This window comes from Gymnoscopelus braueri (assembly GCF_963280865.1).
Source record: "Gymnoscopelus braueri genome assembly, chromosome: 21".
NCBI lineage: Eukaryota > Metazoa > Chordata > Actinopteri > Myctophiformes > Myctophidae > Gymnoscopelus > Gymnoscopelus braueri.
Window position 1 is genome coordinate 16,793,749 of NC_137623.1, and position 19,931 is coordinate 16,813,679.

Consider the following 19,931-nt stretch of genomic DNA (forward strand, 5'->3'; position numbering starts at 1 on the left):
AGCAGCTTTAAGAAAACCTCCTTGATATTGATATTGTTTTTGTGTCTCTCAGCAGAGGTTGAGCCTTAATCCGTCTAAGGATTCTGCTATATATATACACACACACGCACACACGCCCACACACGTTTTTAACTCTTCCGGCCCTTTCTGAAAACTTCATATTCCTCCAATCTCCAGACGTATTTACTTTGTTCCTCATATCTGTGATGTCTAGTCTCCTTGGCACACAGTTAGTTCCCTGTGCCTCTCCCTCTCCATTCATTTACCATAGCTGCCTGTGATCACCTCCGGTGCACAGAGTGGAGCTAATTAGCCTGACGATGATTATAATCGCAGAGCCACGGTCACGAAGAGGAGGCATAGGTGCCAGCCAGCTTTAGATTTTTTTTCTTTTTCTCTTTTACAAAATACAGCTGTCAATTTGGCAGACACTCTCATCCAGGTCGAGTGACTGTACAAAGTGCAAGATCAGAGTAAGCAGGAAATCTAGGCAACAAAATCAAGTCAAGTACCGAGTCATATAAGTGAAGTGCAAAGAGAACAATGTTGTGCTTCAAAGACATTAAGGTGCCAGATAAATGTCAAACCTAGCATCTGTCTAAACAATATGCGGCCTAGATAACATTTTTGTCCATAGACTGGCATTGGAGAGTTGTGAACAGTCCTACTGGGCATTGATTTAACCCATTTCGGGCAGGAACCCCTATTTGTCACTATACCTTACAGGACGGGAACCCCTTTTGGGGTTCTTGTTGCTATGTACAGTATATAGCAACATACATTTGTTGTAATTTTGGAATAAATATTTGGGAATTTCCACATTTCAAATGTCAAGATGGTCCAGTGAAGGAATTGGTCCATTTTGAAATTGAGCTTGAATCATTGATTGAATATTTTATTAGACAGAAATGCAAAACAGCATGAGTACAGTCAAACACTTGGTCTAAACACCAAAAAAGTCCTTGTGGTATTGTTTCACTATTCTGATAGTAATCATTGCTATAGTGTGTTTGTTCTCTCCAGCTCTTTAATAAACAGAAAACACATTTTCAGGTTGGTGACACAATTCAGCCTATCAAAAGAGAGTACCCATTTATCAACTTAAATGTTTATAGTGTTCCAGTTCCAATTTTGTCTGCTCATTTCTTTGTGTCCTCACTTCCAATCCCACTGAAAAAGCACTTTCTGTTTAACACAGAGCTGGAGAGAGACATGGAGACTCCTGTTACTGAACAAACACTATGTAGCAACGAGTACTATCATAATATAGAGCTATTTAACACTTATTTTAATCAAAGAAAATCACTTACATCCAACTCAACAGCAGCTCATGTTTTATTTTTCTGATAACCTTTATTAGTTATTGAATTCCATACCATATACATGCAGCTCTCTTAACCACATGGACCCTATGGCACCCCTATTCTGGACATAATAGGCAAACATTTGGCGAAAACATTTGGGCTATGGGTTATAATGAGCTTATAGATTAGGCTTTTTTCGGTGAAGAGAGTTTGAAGTATTTAGAGGGAAAAAAGGAGAGGGACCAAGTAAAGTTAAAGTATATCGTCTCTGTCCAAAACTGTGTTTTCCGAGCTTGCAAATCTGCTACTGTTCATGCTTTTGTGTGACGGTGTAGTATAATCAAGTAGGGCGTTAATTTATGAAAAAACACAAAGTATGGACATAATAGGTTCCTGCACGACAGTAACGATATAAGGTTTGTGGTTAATGCCATGCCATACGTTATTGCACAAGATAACATAACACCACGGTAAGGATGGATGAAATGCAGCCACATTCCTCAGCCAGAGATGACTTGCTGGCCAGGAAACATACCGTTAGATTTAATACCTCACTGAACATCTGGCGCTGAATTCCTATTTTCCAGCTAAATGGAATGAAATTGTTTGGTCTTTTGAGAGGAGCAGCGCGCTTACCTTCGCTCAATCATCTTTTGCTACACTCCTACGCTTAACACACACCGTAAAATATTTTCTTCCCTTGCCAAGAAAGCGTCACATTTAATCATGACATTCAGAGACCAACTGTTGTATGTGAAGCCATCTCACGCCACTCTGCGCTCGCACACACACACACACACACACACACACACACACACACACACACACACACACACACACACGTACAGCGGTATATCGTTGAGGAGAGAGAAGAACAAATCCCTTTGTCACAGTCCTTACTCTCTGACATTGCAGTGGACCATTTTCAGACGGCAGCCATTTTTCTCTTACATCCACCGTTTGTAATTCATCAAACGACACCACGGTGTGTGCGGGGGACATTTCACTTCACCTCACATCATCTTCATGATGGAAAGTGTACGACAGGGGAGCTCGGAAAGAGAAAAATACCGAAAGAACGGTGCAAAAAATGAGGCACTTAACCACTGAAAATTGCTGATTTACGTTGTGAGCTTGTAAATCTGCCATTTCCGCCCCGGTCAAGAGACTTTCAGGTTGAATGGTGGTGTCGTGCCCAGAAGTGTTTGCCTTTGCCTGGCCATTGGCCCGTGTTCGGGGGGAGGGTGATATTGATCATTGCGTACGTATACGTACTCCTACGGGTTGGGGGGGGGGCGGCACTTGTCAGCGGGGAGTCTTGGGCGGGAGGAGTGGGACAGAGGTGCTACGTCCTCCCTGTGGGGGCTGCTCACTGGCAGGTGAGCCATTAGGATACAACAGCAGTGAGAACACAAAGAAATGTGTGTGGGGAGGAATCAATTGGCATAACGACTTCGGGGTAAAAAGCTAAAAAACAACAAAACTTCAGTATAGTATAATTAACACAAATGGACCCTTACGGGTCCATTTGGTTAATGGACCCGTAAGTTACATTTGTGTGCTCTCAGAATTTCAGACCTCTAAGGGTCCCTGGACCCCCACTTTAAGAGCCACTGGTCTATATTGTAGGCGGGCAAGAGAGAAACTTATGATCTGAAAATATTCTTTCTCATTCTTATAATCATTCTTGTCACATTGTGGCACACAGTTATAGATCTGCTATCTTCACAATTATTGAAGTAGTGCTTAAAACTGTTCCTGATTGTGCCGCAGTCCCGCCTTGGAACCCCTTCAAGGACCCCTGGGGGTCCCCAGGCTCCACTTTGAGAGCCACCGGTATAGACTGACACAGAAAGCTAGAATATGGAAACAGGAGGTTTCTGGCCGACAGCAGCGATATCCAGTTTACATGACTCACCACAGAATAAATAAGCAACTTACCACACACCATCGGAATCATTCCAGGGCTGCTAATATTATTCGTTTTGTCTCGCTGTTTGCTACACTTATCGATGTGTTTCTTCAGCAGTGGCTTCCCCAGGAACGGTTAGTTTACGACACTGTGCACCCTGCCTGCTCTGTCACCTCAGAGACCTGTGTGATTTACCGTAGGACCCGCAGCCAAGGAGAGGAAGAGGCGAGGAAGAGTCTAAATCGATATGGGGAAACATGAGCGCAGCAGATTACAGACAGTGCGGTCGCTCTCGTTCTCCTTTCCCACAACATTTGTTGTAAAGTTGGTTTGTTTGTGTCCAGATTGTGGTTTCGTGTTCCGGACGAGTCACGTTTGGGGACAAGGTTTGGCCGTCAGACCATTTTGATTAGGGACAGGATGGGAGATCGAGGACAACATTGGTTAATTTCCACGATTGGATTACTGCAGTTCCTTTGGGTTAGGAGTCAAGGTTAGGCATGTAAGGCCATCTCAGAGCTGGGCTATAGGTGCAGACTATTTGTTTTCATATTTGGCAGCCTAGGAGACCGGTTGTCAGAGGGTTTCAACAACTTGGCATGCCCAAAAAGGCTGCCAACTGTGCTGTCTCTCTCTGCTATATTTTGGCAACCGCCACATATGGCAGAGACGCTGTTAATTATACCCATAGAGCAGGGGTCTTCAACAGGGGGCCGGGACCCCTAGGGGGTCCTCAGAGTTACTACAGGGGGTCCGCCAAATCTTTGTGTGATATGATTATTCTTTTATACCTTAACCACTTGAACCCTAGCATCCCTTTTCTGAGGAGAACTTTGGCCAAAAATAGCAGATCTACAAGCACACAACGCCTCGCGCTGCGAGGCGTTGTGAGCTTGTAGATCGGCTATTTTTGGCAAAGAGGTGTTTGGTGTAGAGGGAAAGAAGAGCAGACCAAGTAAACGAAAAAAGGTTGAATCTGAAACACAATTGTATACAATAATATAGAGGGGGTCCCTGCTTCATCTCTCTCTCAGCTAGGGGGTCCTTGGCCTGAAAACGTTGAAGACCCCTGCCATAGAGTACTGAGTGACATGCTTATTCTATCATGAAGACATTATGCCGTGAGTTTGTGAATGTAACCTTAACTGTACCTTTAATATTTGTGTCCTTGTATGCTCTCCTTTATGTGGACATACATGTGGAATACATTGTTGGGGGGGGGGGTGTGTGTGTGTGTGTGTGTGCGCGCGCACGCTCTTGTGCAGGCCGTGAATGCTAAAGAGAGTGCCCTGTTATGTAAGGATGTAGTTGATGTCTTGTGCATTGTAAAAGTCCTTTTCCCCCCACAGTCTGTATATTTATCCCTGTAAAGTCCACTTAGGGAGTGCATTGCCTGCCATCTCTTATTGATAAATCACTAAATTATATATGTCCTTATATTTTCTACATTATGTAGTCGGCTCAACATAATCGGAAAGGAGAATTATGCAGTTATATCAGCGGCATGCCATCTGCATAATTTGAGCGTGACAGAGAGGGGACGACTACTCTCACTGAATGACAATTCAATTTACTGCTCTGTCAAGGACACTTGATATACAGACAGGAGTTAAAAAATGAAAGCATATAGTAAATAATAACCTATGCCGTAGTCATATTGCATTCTTCAGTGGTTCTCAACCTGTGTGTCGGGACCCGCAGGGGGGTCGTCACATGATTTTGGGGGGGTCCCCAGATGACAGTGAAAAATGTAAAATAGGAAAGTGTGTACCTAAAAAAAACAAAAAAAAAGACCAGAAAGAAGCAAATATTGTGAAAATAGCAGATCTACATTAATGTAATGCCTCAACTCCTACAATTCCAAGTGCTTGTCTGGGTGGGGGGTCCCCAGTTCAAATATGATTATGTTAGGGGGTCTCCAGTTCAAATATGATTATGTTAGGGGGTCTCCAGTTCAAATATGATTATGTTGGGGGGTCCGCAGTTCAAATATGATTCTTTTTGGGGGTCGCAGCCTGAAAAGGTTGAAAACCACCACTGCATTAGAATACACCGCAAAAGGTTCTGTGGGTGAAAAAAGATGATACTGACAAGCTTTTGGGCCTTAAGCAGAACTGGCCTTAAAGGGATTGTTGGCAACATTAAGCCTAAATTTGAAAAATATCTATATATATATATTTTGCATTTTTTCCCCTCTATCAGCCATTATATAATGATGCTGGGGTGTTTTCCTGCATTGAAACACAGTCCTCTTTCTGAAATTTCCCTACTGTTTATGTATGTGTCGGGCCGTAAATTAACGCACGCATGTGCGCATCCGTGCGCGTCCGTGTCCGTGTGAACTTTTTACTTTCGGTTTGAAAACGCTCTCAAACTTCGTTTTTGAGGCACATAATTTACTTTTCAGATAGCGTTTGGATAGAATTTAGTTGTTTAACTTCATATATGTGGTTAATTTGTCATGAAAGAGCCTATTTAAAAATACAAATTCAGAGAACCGGCAGGGGCGGGCAGTTCCGCGAATTGTATCCGAATAAAGCACCCTATATTCGGCATGGCCCGTCTCCTTAACTCTATGGAAGTCCTCCATGCGTCACCCCCTGGTGAAACGAACTGCTGGAGTTTTTTTCTTTATCTCTGAATCGCCTACAATCCCTTTAAGCATAACAAAGCTTGGTATCTCGTAGCCATGCTTTCATTTCTTTTGCTGTCACCTGTGATGTGGTTTGGTAAAATGGGCTTAAAAAACTAAACAAAAAACACGGCACAGGTGTATTCATTGGCAGTGACATAACTCTTATTATGCAATGTTAAAGTTTACATTAACTTAGTCAATGTTTCTTTCTTCCTTACTTTCTCGCTACCGGCCCGCTTGCATTGTGTGGTATACATCGTCCTAACCGCATCCCAAATGAATTATTTCTTTCAATAGGTGGTCTGGTAAATAGTCCCAGTTTCACTCTTCATCTGCAGGCTAATGATGTCTGCGGCTCCTTTTCAATTATGGCGGGAACGAGCCGAGGTCACTAAAAGGTTCACTTCACAGATCAGCCATTTTGGTTCCATTATAAAGCCTCTGAACTTCAATTCATTACGAGGCACAGCCACAGGTCTCAAACACATGCTCCGCTTCTCTCTTCTTTTTCATCTTTTAATTTAAACTAATTAAAGTCATATTAGTTCTTCACGAATGGTTTTCTTTTGGCCCCTTTCCACCGAGACGGTCGTGGTTTTGGTTACAGCTGTTGGTTATTGTTTGTGTTAGCCAAGCGGAGGCAGCCTAGGCTTAGATAGAACGTTATTCATAAGCTTTGCTTTATACTTGGTTGCACACAATAGCTGATCTACTATAGTGTAATTGAAGTATATTTCAGGTTTTAACAGTGTTTTCTTTTTGAATCTCGCTGCAAAGGCGAGCTTGATCATTTTCGTTTTTTCCTTTACAATCCTATAAATATATTTAAAAAAAACCTGTAATGCATAAAAGAGATTACCAATCTTAAAATGAAAACAAGCCTTTCTTTTTGCAATAATTGCCAGTAATACATCATGTTGGGAGGTGAATTGTAGGTTGCTGTGACTCGGAGGGCGGAATAATAAAACTACCACATCCATTCTTTAGAATTTCATTTGTCTACTTAACATAATATTAAACAGTGCTAAGTTCCGGTGTTTCAAGTTATTTCGACAGCCAAAACGACAACAACGGCAGCAGCACCACACACCTGAAGGTTGATCATAACTCGCACTCCTCCTTTTCTTTTCTCTCTTTGGCTTTTCTGATGCCGGCATCAGGCAGGCATGCAATTCACAAACGTGTCGCTTCTCCGTTTTTATCTGTCACACTCGTTTAGGTGTGACGGGAGCGCCGAAAGCTCGGCTCATTAAGAATGCTCCCTCCTCCTCCTTGCTTCCTCTGCGGCCCGCTGTCTCCATGAGGGAGCTGAGAGGAGAGCCAGGCGACTACTTGGCTTCACGTTCGTCCTTGACTGACCCTCACCTCGCTCCCCTCACCGCCCCACCCCGCCACCCACCTTTTTATTTTATCACCTCTCTATTCTCACCTCTGTATAATCATTTCCCTTTTCTTCCTCACTTTATCACTTTTCTATACCCCTCTTCCTGTCTCGTGACATTATTGAAACGGTCTTGTCTGTCTGTTCTGCCTGTCTGTCTCTCTCTGTCTGTCTCTCTCTCTCTCTCTCTCTCTCTCTCTCTCTCTCTCTCTCTCTCTCTCTCTCTCTCTCTGTCTAGGTCTCACTCTCTGTCTAGGTCTCGACTTCCCACGCATCGTGTTTTTCATGTTGTTGTTTTTCTGTCCTCCATCTGTCGTCTTGTTCTCTCCCAAAATAACATCTTGATCATGGCTGAATCTCTCTAACCCAGACTTTTTTTCTTGTTTCTCTCTCTCTCTCTTTCTCTCTCTCTCTCTGTCTCTGTCTCTCTCTGTCTCTCTCCTCCTGTAGGAGCTGGTGGGGAGCAACCCACCGCAGAGGAACTGGAAAGGAATAGCGATCGCCCTGCTTGTCATTCTGGTCATCTGCTCGCTGATCGTCACCTCCGTCATCCTGTTGACACCAGGTACGTGGCGCAGGACAGGCAGGGAGGTGGCCGTGACGCCATACAGGACACACACACACACACACACACACACACACACACACACACACACACACACACACCCACACACGTTCTGTTTGCTTTGCCATTACTATGCAAAGACACGCCTGTTTGGTTTCGCAATCAATCCCATGCCTCCATGCCCTTAAACAACAGCTGTGTGTGTGTGTGTGTGTCATGTTATTTGCAGTGTCATGCAGCACAGCGTCAGATTATTTCTACATTAACCGTGTCCCACCGGTAACGGTCACATTCACTGAAGGTCAGAAACTCGCATTGAAGTTGGCCAACACAAAATCACTTCCTTCACAAATGCAGTCTCTCTGCTCTCTCTCACTGTCACTCTTTCAGGATCTCACTCTTGCACACGCACGCAGACAATGAGTGGTTTGAACTTGACTCCCCAATTGTCCTTATACGATCATTTGGCGCCATTAGAAGTTGGCTTTAGACTGACCTTCATGCTTTTTCCTTGAGCAGATTTACATGAAAGATTAATCAGCAGGCCATCTGTTTAGATTTGGTCTTCTAACCCCCCTCGCCCCCCCCCCACCCCCCCGGATATGCTTTTTATAGGCTGCCAAAGTCACATCAGTCAATGCAGCCTGCCAATATACCGGTAATCCACTTACTGAGGCAGTAACCGCTGAGCCCTTGTTTTTGACGTCAAGTTGATCCAATGTGTTGTTGCTTGATAGAGATGTACCGATACTATTTTTTCCCTTCCGATACCAGTGTGACATTTAATTAAGTGGTCCTCAAAGTGGGCTCCAGGGACTCTCAGGGTTCCTTGAGGGGTTTCAGCTACAAGTTATAGTAAAGTAAAATAATAATGTAAATAGTACAGCAAGAGTATATAAAACAATTGCAGTGCAACATCAACTGAAGCGTTCAAAGTGCAAAATAATTGATTACTGTAAATTACATTTTTACGTGGTATCGGAATGGTATTGACTGACATACTCGCCGATACCGATATTAGCATTTTAGGCAGTATCGGCAGCTTTTACGATACTGTTAACAACTCTATTGCTTGAACATAGTTTCTTGAGCTATGAGTATCTACTGTACATGGACGCCTGAGGGTGGATATCACAGGCACAGGCCTCAAGGTGGCCGCCACAGATGTCGGCACGGCGTGGCCCCTAAAACGCCTCGTCAACTGTGACGGGTGACCACTTCCTGTCCCCCCCCCCCCCCCACACAGAGCGTCTGCATGTCACACACTCGGATAACCTTGAGCCGTTTTGGCTCACCAGTTGTAAACAAGGCCAGGCCTCCGGCAGGGACAGGACAGGTGGCTTTCCGGTTTCATACTGCCGTGACCGTCACCCCCTCCCCCCTAATCCGTGCCCATGCCCACCACGCCACCACTCTGTCTGCGGGACCGGCCATGGCACCGTAGACCAAGGGTTCCCAAACGTTTCAGTGCGGCGACGGCCCGAAATAATCTTATTTGAAACGTGGACCCCCGTCACCCTGACTGACAAGCACTTGGAATTGTAGGCATTACATTTAGTTTGACTCGGTTCCACAGATGCATATCGTGAAAATAGCCGAACTACACAAGTTGTGAGCTTGTAGATCGGCTATTTTCACAATGTCTGCCTCTTTCTGACGTAATATTTGACAATTTGGCCAATTTGTTATTAAAAACGTCTTAAAAGTCATTACATTTTTACTTAATTTTAAATTATAACAATATTTAAAAATATATACTGTATATTCAAAGATTTGACACATTTTCACAATTTGTTTTAAAAAAAATTGATCTACAAGCTTATAGCACTCTGTGCGCTATGAGCTTGTATATCTGCTATTGATGAATAGCCAAAGTGAAACATAATGGTTAAAGTGGTTAAAATCTTAAAATGGTCTTAATGGGTTAAGGCGGTCCTCAAGGGTGTAGTTTTGCGTTTGTACGATGAGCTTCTTCTAGTGCTGCTGGGAGACCGCAGGTGTTTGGTTCAGTTCAACTGGGACGCTGCAGCAGAGTTGTGTTTAAGTACTACTGGGGGATTTCATAGAATGAGTTTGTTTCAGTTCTCTAGGGGGATTATTACACTTAGTTCAGTTTGTTCCTGTCAGAGCAGACTCCCTGTTACTTAAAGTAGTGTTTCTCTCAAAGTGGGGTTCCGGGGACCCCCAGGGGTCCTTGGAGGGGTTCCAGGGGGTCCCCAGCTAAATGTGTTAATACAGTGTCACAGTCATTTTAACCACTTCATCCATTTATAAGTTGTCTATTCAACAAGACCAGGAGACCTGGTTCTGGGGGACAGACAAAGCCTCATGTAGGCCGACCCCCTGGGTTTGCAGATCTACAAGCTCATAACACGTCTCTTCCGAATATACATTTGTGGGGTCCTTGACATGAAAACGTTTTTATTTATTTATTATTACACCTACACTGTTATCGTGAAGCAGTTTTGCACTTGCAGTATAGGTGAAGTACATAGCAATGGCAATTTCCTACTTTCAAGGACAGTACTAGTCTGCCTTGTGGGCAAAGTATCAGATCTACAAGCTTGCAGATCTGCTACTTTTGATAATTTGTGTGACACTGTAGTAGTATGATCAAGAAGGGCATTAATTTATGAATGAACACAAAAAGTTAAAATATGGAGATGGGAGGTTTCTGCCGGACAGCGATAATATGTTCATTATCCCTGAGTCCCTGTCCCTGAGCAAGACTCTTAACCCCTAATTGCTCACAGGCCCTCATTGGAAACAAGCCCGCAAGGACTTTCATGAACGTCCTGTTAAAAGGAATTAAAGGAATTATCAATTAAGAGATCAAAGTCGAGGACAGGGAGGCCACCTTGTTTTTTGGTCTTGTTTCTCATTTGCAAAGTAACAAAACTCCCAAGTACATCAATCAGTCCTTTTGGGCATTTGTTACGCTCAACAGCGCTTCATGCTATAAAAACCATACAAAGTAGGGGGGAAACTGTGAAAGGAAAAATGCACCTTTCTGAAGAACAGACTATAGGAGTGTGGCCCATGTGAGAAATGATGGGATAGGATGTTATTTCCTCTTTGCTTTGTTGATGGACGCTCTTCTGCCAGGCCAAGCAGCTGCTAGCTAACTGCTTCTGACAACCTCTTTGTTCACACTACTCAGACACCACTCACCACCACCACCACCATCTCACTCTGTTTCTTTCTCCTCTCTACTCTCTCCCTGTTGTTATGGCATGGCTCTGAAAGAGGCTAGTCTGTCTGCATGCACGTGCGTGTGTGTGCGCGTGCGTGTGTGTGTTTATTCAGAGGTAACCTTGCAAACCATCGGACCGATCTGCACCACATGTCTTGTGCACACTACTAGTAAGCCAGCTTAGTGCCTCCACTTTTTTCACATGTTATACTATTTGAAATATTTAACTTAAAGGTAGGGTAAGTGATATTTTTTGGTTAAAACAAAAAGTATTTTGTTAAAAGGTTAAAGCACTATATTCTGATAGTAATCATTGCTATAGAGTGTTTGTTCAGTAACAGGAGTCTCCCCGTCTCTCCAGCTCTTTAATAAACAGAAAATAAATTTTCCGGTAGCTGTCAAAATCTCAGCCAATCAGGAGAAAGTACCAATTTTTAAGCTTCATTTTTATAGTGTTCCAGTTCCAATTTTGCCTGCTCATGTCTTAGTGTCATCACTTCCAATTTCACTTGTTTAATCTATATCCTGATTGAGTTCTCTATCCTGATTGGATAAAATTGGAAATGAAACTGAAACTGAAACGAAAATGCATTTTCTGTTTTATAAAGAGCTGGAGAGACGGGGAGACTCCTTTTACTGAACAAACACTCTATAGCAATGATTACTATCAGAATATAGAGCTATTTAACACTTATTTTAACCAAAGAAAATCACTTACCCTACCTTTAAATCTTGTAATGATCAATGGGCTCGGATCAGGGCGGCCATGGTGTTTGAGCGCGGCCCGGGCCCCAACCCGACAAAAGGGTCTGCAAAAATGTCCCCAGCCCTAATCAACGGGTCGGGCCTGGACCCCGTCGGGCTTGCAGATCTCTAATCCCCACCCTTACCATGTTGTTTTTTTCTTTCAGTGGGCTCATTGTTTTGGGGGTTTAGCATGGGCAATGCAACACAGCACAGATACAGCCCTCATCAAAGTGACCAATGAACCTCTGCTTCTTTCTGACACCAGCTGAAAGAACATCCTCATCTTCTCGATGTCAATGCTGCCTTTGATACCATCAACCCCTTTCCACACTCATCTCATGCCTCATCACTGACACGGCCCTCTCCTTCCTCTCCGACAGACATCAATTCATCTCCATAAATTTCTGCCAATCATTCACAACTCCTCTTACCCATGGTGTCTCCCAGGACTCGACATGCTCCATTTCTGACAGATCCCTTCAGCGCCACTGCCTCCAGCTCCATTGCTATGCCGACGACACACAGCTCTACCTCCCCTCTAAAACTATCTCTGCTCCCACCCACTCTGCCCTCACTGATATTAAAATATGGAATGCAAACAAACTTCCTAAAACTCAGCCGCAATAAATCGTGAAGTCTTCATCATGCAGTCCGGTCTCTCTCATCCGCTCAACTCAAAACTTTTCCCTCTAACATTCCAGTCCACGCCCTCCACCCCGTCTGTAACCTTGGAGCCGTCCCTGACCACACCCTGTCCTTCCAGCCAAAATGTTAACCATATCACCAGAACAGCCCTTTTCCACCTCCGCAACATTGCCCACCTTTGACCCAAACTGTCACACACCGCTGCATAAACACTTGGTACCAGCCGGGTCACAGGCATGTCCATCAACAGCTATGCGACCTTTGGAAGTGTGCTTGAGCAAGACGCTGCAAGCTCACCTGCCTACCTACAGTACTTTAACCCTGTAGAACCTGAACTATGAAGGAAAGGTCAGAAAATTCCAACATTTTGAAAAGGGACACTTTATTGGGTCTTAAAACATTTTTAATTTTGTTTTATTTTTTTTAACATTCCTTTGTATCATTTATTTGTTGTATCATATTGATACAAGGGGTATTACAAGGGGTATTTCAAGTCGGTTTTAACATTACAAAATCAGGTCAGACCACCTGAGGCTCTGTAACTACCTGCAGTGCAAATGTTATGGTCCAATAAAAAATCAGTGTAATGTGTGTATCATATATGATACGTTTGGCGTTATAGGGTTAAGAGTGCAAATCATGTAAATGAAGCTCTCTCTCTCGAATGGCCGCCCGCCTCCATGTACAATACATGAGCCATTTTAACAGTTCATTAAGCTGTATGCATTCATTCCCTGAACTCTGCCATCTCAGGGGAGGCAGCAATTCAAGAGCACTAGACGAGGTATTGCCACCACCCACAGGCCAGGTGTACTGTCCAGTGACTGATAATCGTACAATTCTGTACCAGGTTTATTTTAATTCTGCTTTAAAGCTGTATTTCTCAAATGGCGGTAGCCTACTGTTACCAATGATACGACGACTAGCATGAAGATCGCCTAATTTGGCACAATGCCAGTGTCACATCTCTAGATAAATACTGGTAGAATATTCCAGAATTCCAGATATCCTCAAGTTGTTTAGAAGTTAGAACCAGAAGGAATGCATCATATTTCTACCACAGAAGACAAGTATTCTTAATCAAATATCACCATATCTTTGATACCAAGCATATAATCGACCGCCAAGGAAGAACTCAACTTCCAAACCACGAGAGTGAGCCTTACAACCTCAACCTCAAAAAGAAGACGAGCAAGACAGATACCTCTATCTTGCATCACAGGGCTATCCTATTACCATAAGACATCGTGGACTCAAGCGTGCTGACGCTCGCCCCCCCGATAAACCAGTCCTATAGATATAATATAATACAAGATAATGTCTTCACTACAGGTACAGTACATGTACCCCTAGGGGTACGCGGATGAGAGGAAGTGGAAAATGGAAGAATTTATTTGACTGTAATGTTAAAACTGTGGCCATACCATTTCAGTGAGTCCAGTTTTCATGTTTATAGGCTCTATGCACAGCAGCCATATTGGAAAGAAATTAGGCCCCTTCCTCACTTCCTTCATAGGTGTTACCAATTATTCTAATCAAGGCTCCGTTCCATTTAGTGTAGCACAGTGGTTCTCAAACATTTTAATTTCAAGGACCCCATGACTCTTACGGTGTACAAAGGGTTTATTTGGTTCCATTTGTACCCTCTCAGAGTTACACACCCCTAAGGGGTCCCTCAAGGAATCATGACAGTACCTGGACCCCATTTTGAGACCCACTGGTGCAGCAGAGTGTTTCCAGTGAGCCAACATGCACAATATAAACACCCTGACTCTGTTTGAGAATGGAACAGAGCATTCATTAGTATCATTGGTAACACCAACAGCTCGCACGGGCGTGCCTCTCGTGGCTCAAGTCTGCTTCAGACGGCACGCCTCCGCCAAAAACAAGCGCTCCCTTACGTCTCGCCTCCTACGAAAACAATAATAGCGTCCTGCCCACTGTGTTGCTTTTTAGGTAGCGGACGAGGGGCAGCCGAACCCAATCAAACTGTGATTCTTTATTTTTTAGGAAGAACCTCAAGGTGAAGAGTATTGGTCATTTCATTAAACGTGGGAACCTCCTTCTTCTAATGTGTCAGGATAGAAAATGTTTTAACTGTGATCTGACCATATGAGAGAAGTTGCTGCTTTGCCCTTTGTGAACTTAGAAAATGGAATCTAAGATTTCTGGAATAATTAGAATAGGATCAGGTTCAATATGGGTATCAAGCTCAATGGGTTCAATATCAGAGAATGTTCCATAAATCTTAATCCAATATCTTTCTATCCTTGTGCAGAGAGCAAAACTATGGAGGAGATTTTCCTCTTGTCGCATTGCATTTTGTCACATTGTGGAGAGATGTGTGGAAATATCTTGTACATTTTTGATAGTTATTAGAGCATTAACTTCTTCAAGGCTGTCTTCTTGTCGGGGATTTGAGTCCCCAGCTCATTTTCCCATGCAGATATGATTTCTGACATCGTAGGGAGATCTACAGCGTGTAACAACTCGTAAAAGTGACACCCATCTGTCAGAATGTATATTTAGGAGAAGGTAGAAGGAGAGTGTATTAACGGGGGAATTCTAGGTATCAAGATCGATAGTAATTGAATTGAATAAAATTGAATTGAATAAAAGAAGGGTGGCAGAATAGATAGAAGTTGGTGATGGTTAGAGATAATAATAATAGATACGATTTATATAGCCCTTTTTTAGATACTCAAAGTCGCTTTACAGAAAACAGAAACAAAATCAGAACAGCTTTATTAGGAAAAAAAACAGTTAAAAAAGTAAATAAAACAGAAAGGGGGGATTTAGATTAGGTAGGGAATGTGAGACTGAAAAGGTAGGTTTTGAGTGGTTTTAAACGTGGCGAGGGTGGGGGCAGCTTTGAAGTGAGCTGATGTGAGCTTATTTTGGTACATAAAAGGAAATCCCACAAAAACAAACACTAAGGGAAAAGGGTTAATGAAAAGGACATGCCGACGAGGAGGGGCTCAGGGAAGAGACGGGATGAACTACTAATTAACTAAAAGTGAGTCCTAGGGTATTAAGCTGGCAACGAGCCAGCTCATTTGCGTATCCTAAAATGTCAACCGTCACTCCCCTCCCTTGGCTGTGAAGAGGGAGAAGAGGATGTGCTGCTATCTGGTCTCGGAGCTTCAACTGTAATGTACAAACTAAGCCAGGGGTGGGTAACTTTGATGATGGAGAGGGCCACTATATTTCCACACTCACTCCAGAGGGCCACATTGCATATACTGTCTCTCTGTATTTTTACTTTTTTCGCCCTTGTATGTTACACAAAAGTAGCAAAAATAGCAGATCTACAAGCTCAAAACGCGTCGCGTTTTGAGCTTGTATATCTGCTATTTTTGCTATTTTTGAATTGGAATCCAGATTTGTTTTCCACATTTGCTGTTCGCACGGTGATCCCCTCATTACACGCACAGGGGTCTCGTAGAATTTGGGGGGAAAAAATATCCGATCGCGGTAATCCGTTCCATAGTTGCGGCAAGTTGAAAATAGCATGTTTTGCCAAAAATACATAGTAAAACACAGGAGCCGAGATACAGAATATTTCCCTAATATTTGAACAGGGAAGTAAATGGAGCAGCAAATCTTTGGATCGCGTTATCTCCTGGTTCTGTATGAAATAAGCAATTCAAGAAGTTTAAACCTGACCTATTGTATAAGTATCACACACGAATGATTCAGCACTTTAAACACATCAATGTAAAAGGAAAATGTTGCTTCTCAAATGGTGGCAAATTAGTGATGGTCGGCTTAACCGCCTCACTTGGGAATGAGTCCTGTGAATGCACAGCTGTAGCTAAAATGATGTTTGTGACTTCTTACAAACAGTAGTTTGGTGGAACGACTGCGCTATCAATGTTGTCTTAGTCAGGGAGATGAGGTGTTTGTTTGTCAGCTCTTCTGTGGTCTGTTCTGACGGAGAAGTGAGGAGGGAATGACCTCTGGTCAGCTATAATTGGCTAAGGCGTCACAAACCTGTCAGTCATTGTCAGACATCGCTCTGATATTTATGGGATTATGATTTATGGCAGGAGCCAGATGCATCTTGTGGTGTCATTTGTGGTACCTAGATGTATGTGTGTGTGTGTGTGTGTGTGTGTGTGTGTGTGTGTGTGTGTGTGTGTGTGTGTGTGTGTGTGTGTGTGTGTGTGTGTGTGTGTGTGTGTGTGTGTGTGTGTGTGTGTGTGTGTGTGTGTGTGTGTGTGTGTGTGTGTGTGTGTGTGTGTGTGTGTGTGTGTGTAGAAAGGAGGCACTTGGGGGCTATCTTCCTGCATTTATATATATACAGTATATATATATAATGCTGGAATTGATTTTCCATCGATCCCCATCTAACTGCTACAAGACTGAGCCTGAATGAACAGTAGTTCCTAACCTGTCGAAACCTGAAAAAGATTGTATGTATTGTATTTTTCCTGCAACTGAGAAAATGAAGCACATGTACAGTATAGATTGACAATTGTACACACACCCCCAAGTCCTTCCACTGCAAGTATCCTCTATCAAGTTGGGATGGTGGCAATGAGGCATTGCCAGCTATGGGGAGCAGAAAAGAGAAAAGGTCAAATCGTTTTTTTTAAGTGAGACAAGTGCTGTACCGGATCACCTATTTGTGGTCACTAAGAATGCATGAAATATAAACAAAAACAAGATCACTCAAATTATGCTAACTGGTCTCTCACTACTGTAGTCTCAAAGACGTTGTTTAAACCTATTGTCAAATAAATCAAATGTGACAAAGTTGAAGGTGATCGGACAAGTATAGGCCAGACTGGCATTGGTGTTTATTAGAGCCTGACCCATGTCAGATCTTTGGGTAGCGATCCAGATCCCGGATTTAGAGAGTCCTAGACCATGATTACTGATGTTTTTACCAATATTTATTTATGTACAGAATATTACATTTCAATATATGAAAAGAGCATTCAACTTTAATTATACAACAAACACGAAAATACAAAATACATTTAATTGAACTTTGGTCCTATCTAAAGATTTTCCAAAATATTAAAAACATTCACAGCATGTTGCAGTGATGCATTGTAAGCTTGGCTATTTTGGAAAATCTTTGGAAAATGTCAAACTCTCTGAAAACTCAATTTTCATCTTCAATAAAAGTCAAATAATGGCAGATATTTCAGCTAAAACGATGCGTAGGACGGGCTCTAGTTTCCACCAAGTGCTGTTGAATGATTGACAGATGATGTCATGGAGCCAGGTTATGCAGACTCTTTCTTTACCCGGTGTTTTGCCCAGGTCGACATGTTTTTGAGGTTAGGCATAGTTTCTGTGAGGTTAGGATTAGGTTAAGGTTAGGGTTAGGCATAGTGTTTGAGTTTTAAGGTTAGGTTTAGGCATAGTGCTTGTGAAGTTAAAGGTTAGGGTTTAGGTTAGGTTTAGGCATAGTTTTTGTGAAGTTAAAGGCTAGGGTTTAGGTTAGGTTTGGGCATATTTTTTGTGAAGTTAAAGGTTAGGGTTTAGGTTAGGTTTAGGCATAGTTTTTGTGAAGTTAAAGGTTAGGGTTTAGGTTAGGTTTAGGCATATTTTTTGTGAAGTTAAAGGTTAGGGTTTAGGTTAGGTTTAGGCATAGTTTTTGTGAAGTTAAAGGCTAGGGTTTAGGTTAGGTTTAGGCATAGTTTTTGTGAAGTTAAAGGCTAGGGTTTAGGCGCCACCTGAGCTTTCTTTCTTCTTTTTCCTTTATTTATTCAGGGAAGCCCATTGAGAGCAAGCTCTATTTTTCAAGGGCGCCCTGATAACAGCATATAAAACATATAAAATACATACATAATGTAAACAATAACAAACGTTTGAATCATATTACAATCATCACAGACGCAAATAAATATAATGTTACATGAAACAGGTGCAGTTACTATGTAATGTGTCCTCAAGAAGTACTCTAAATGTCTCCATTAAGACCAATCGCTCCAGTTTCAGAGAGTCCTGAAGTTTGTTCCATTTGTGTGGAGCATAATAAATTAAAGCTGTCTTTCCTTGTTCAGTGCTCTTACTTGGACTGGTACACATGTTGAATGTCCAGTAACCTTTGGTTCTAAAAGTGAAGATGGGTACAGAGGAAGCTTACCACACAAGGCCTTATAAATAAATAAAATACAATGTTACTCCCTAAGAAACTGCAAGAGATGACCAACCCACTTTATCATATAAGATACAGTGATGGGTGAGATAATCCTCGCCAGTAATAAAACATAGGGCACTGTGGTAGACTGCTTCAAGAGGCTTCAGTGTGGAGATTGAGGCATGCGTGTACAGCACATCACCATAGTCAAACACAGACATTATGACAGATTGAATACACATAGCGACACACCAAAGGAAGAGGGAGTCCCCCAGGTCATGAGCCATGTACTCTGCAATGATGTGTTTGTTGAATCCTGCTCGAGCCCTTTCGTCACGTCTCTCTTCTGTTTGTCTCTGTTTGTTGTAGTTCCATCTTACCCCCAATCCATGAAAGCCAGAGATGTGATAAAAAATGAATGCATGAAAGATTCTCCTGCTAGTAGTTGAAGCATGAATAGTGGAACACATCCCGGCAGGCCCTGAACGTAAAACATGCACAGTCCACGATGCTGTAAATCTGAACACGTTCCCAGTGCTCCATCTCTATCTGGTCGTCACGCATGCACACACACACATGCCCCATAGAGAGGAAGCATTTGACATGACTTTTACAGTATGCCACCAAATCTCGGTATTACCAGAGCACACCTCTGTGCGTGTGTGTGTGTGCCAAGCATCTTTACTACTTAAAGGGGAATACCACTCATTTTCAACATTGAACTATGTCTTTAATACACCTTAGAGCTGTTGTGTGGAAATAAGAAAAAAGTCCCCCCCCCCCCTTCTATGTTGCCTAGAACTGGATAATTGATGGCTGAGGGGGCGGAGCCAAAAGTACACCCTGCGTATGTCACTAATCACATGACCTCAATCAATTATCCAGTTCTAGGCAACATAGAAGGGGGGGGACTTTTTTCTTATTTCCACACAACAGCTCTAAGGTGTATTAAAGACATAGTTCAATGTTTGAAAATGAGTGGTATTCCCCTTTAGCCCATTGAAAACGGGAAAACATCTGCGTAATTTTAGATTTTAGCGTTGGCTAAAAATACTTTATAAAAAGTAAAAACATATTTGAAGATTTTTTTTTTGAATAAATGTGATTTTTTAAAACACAAATCTTTTCTTCTGGGGGTGGGGGGGGGGGGGGTCCTTGGCACAAAACCTTTTCAGATTGTCTGCGGCCTAATACATATAATTGTTGGGGTCCTTGGCACAAAAAAGTTTGAAAACTACAGATTTAGAAGGCATTTGTAGAATCCACTCACTGCCACTCCACTGTGGCGCCTCATTCCCATGGCTCTTTTCCTGCGTCTTTAAATGGCTGTTTATCACAGCATGCGTACAGTTCTGAAGATGCATCACGCACGCATAATTATTGCGCTCCTGCTGCCGTGGACGCTTTGTGGCAGTAGGCGACAGCCATGCGCATGACTCACAGAGAGATTTT

At 42.7% G+C, this 19,931-nt stretch overlaps 1 protein-coding gene across 1 annotated transcript in view; it reads left to right on the top strand.

Annotated features, from left to right (window-relative positions):
* The window catches only part of LOC308077210 (A-type potassium channel modulatory protein DPP6-like), a 154,097-nt gene that overhangs the window by 36,513 nt on the left and 97,653 nt on the right, over positions 1-19,931 (top strand). Inside the window, exon 2 of the mRNA XM_080417820.1 lies at positions 7,683-7,797. Within this exon, the coding sequence (XP_080273946.1) occupies positions 7,683-7,797 (115 nt within the window). The remainder of the gene's footprint in view (positions 1-7,682; positions 7,798-19,931) is intronic.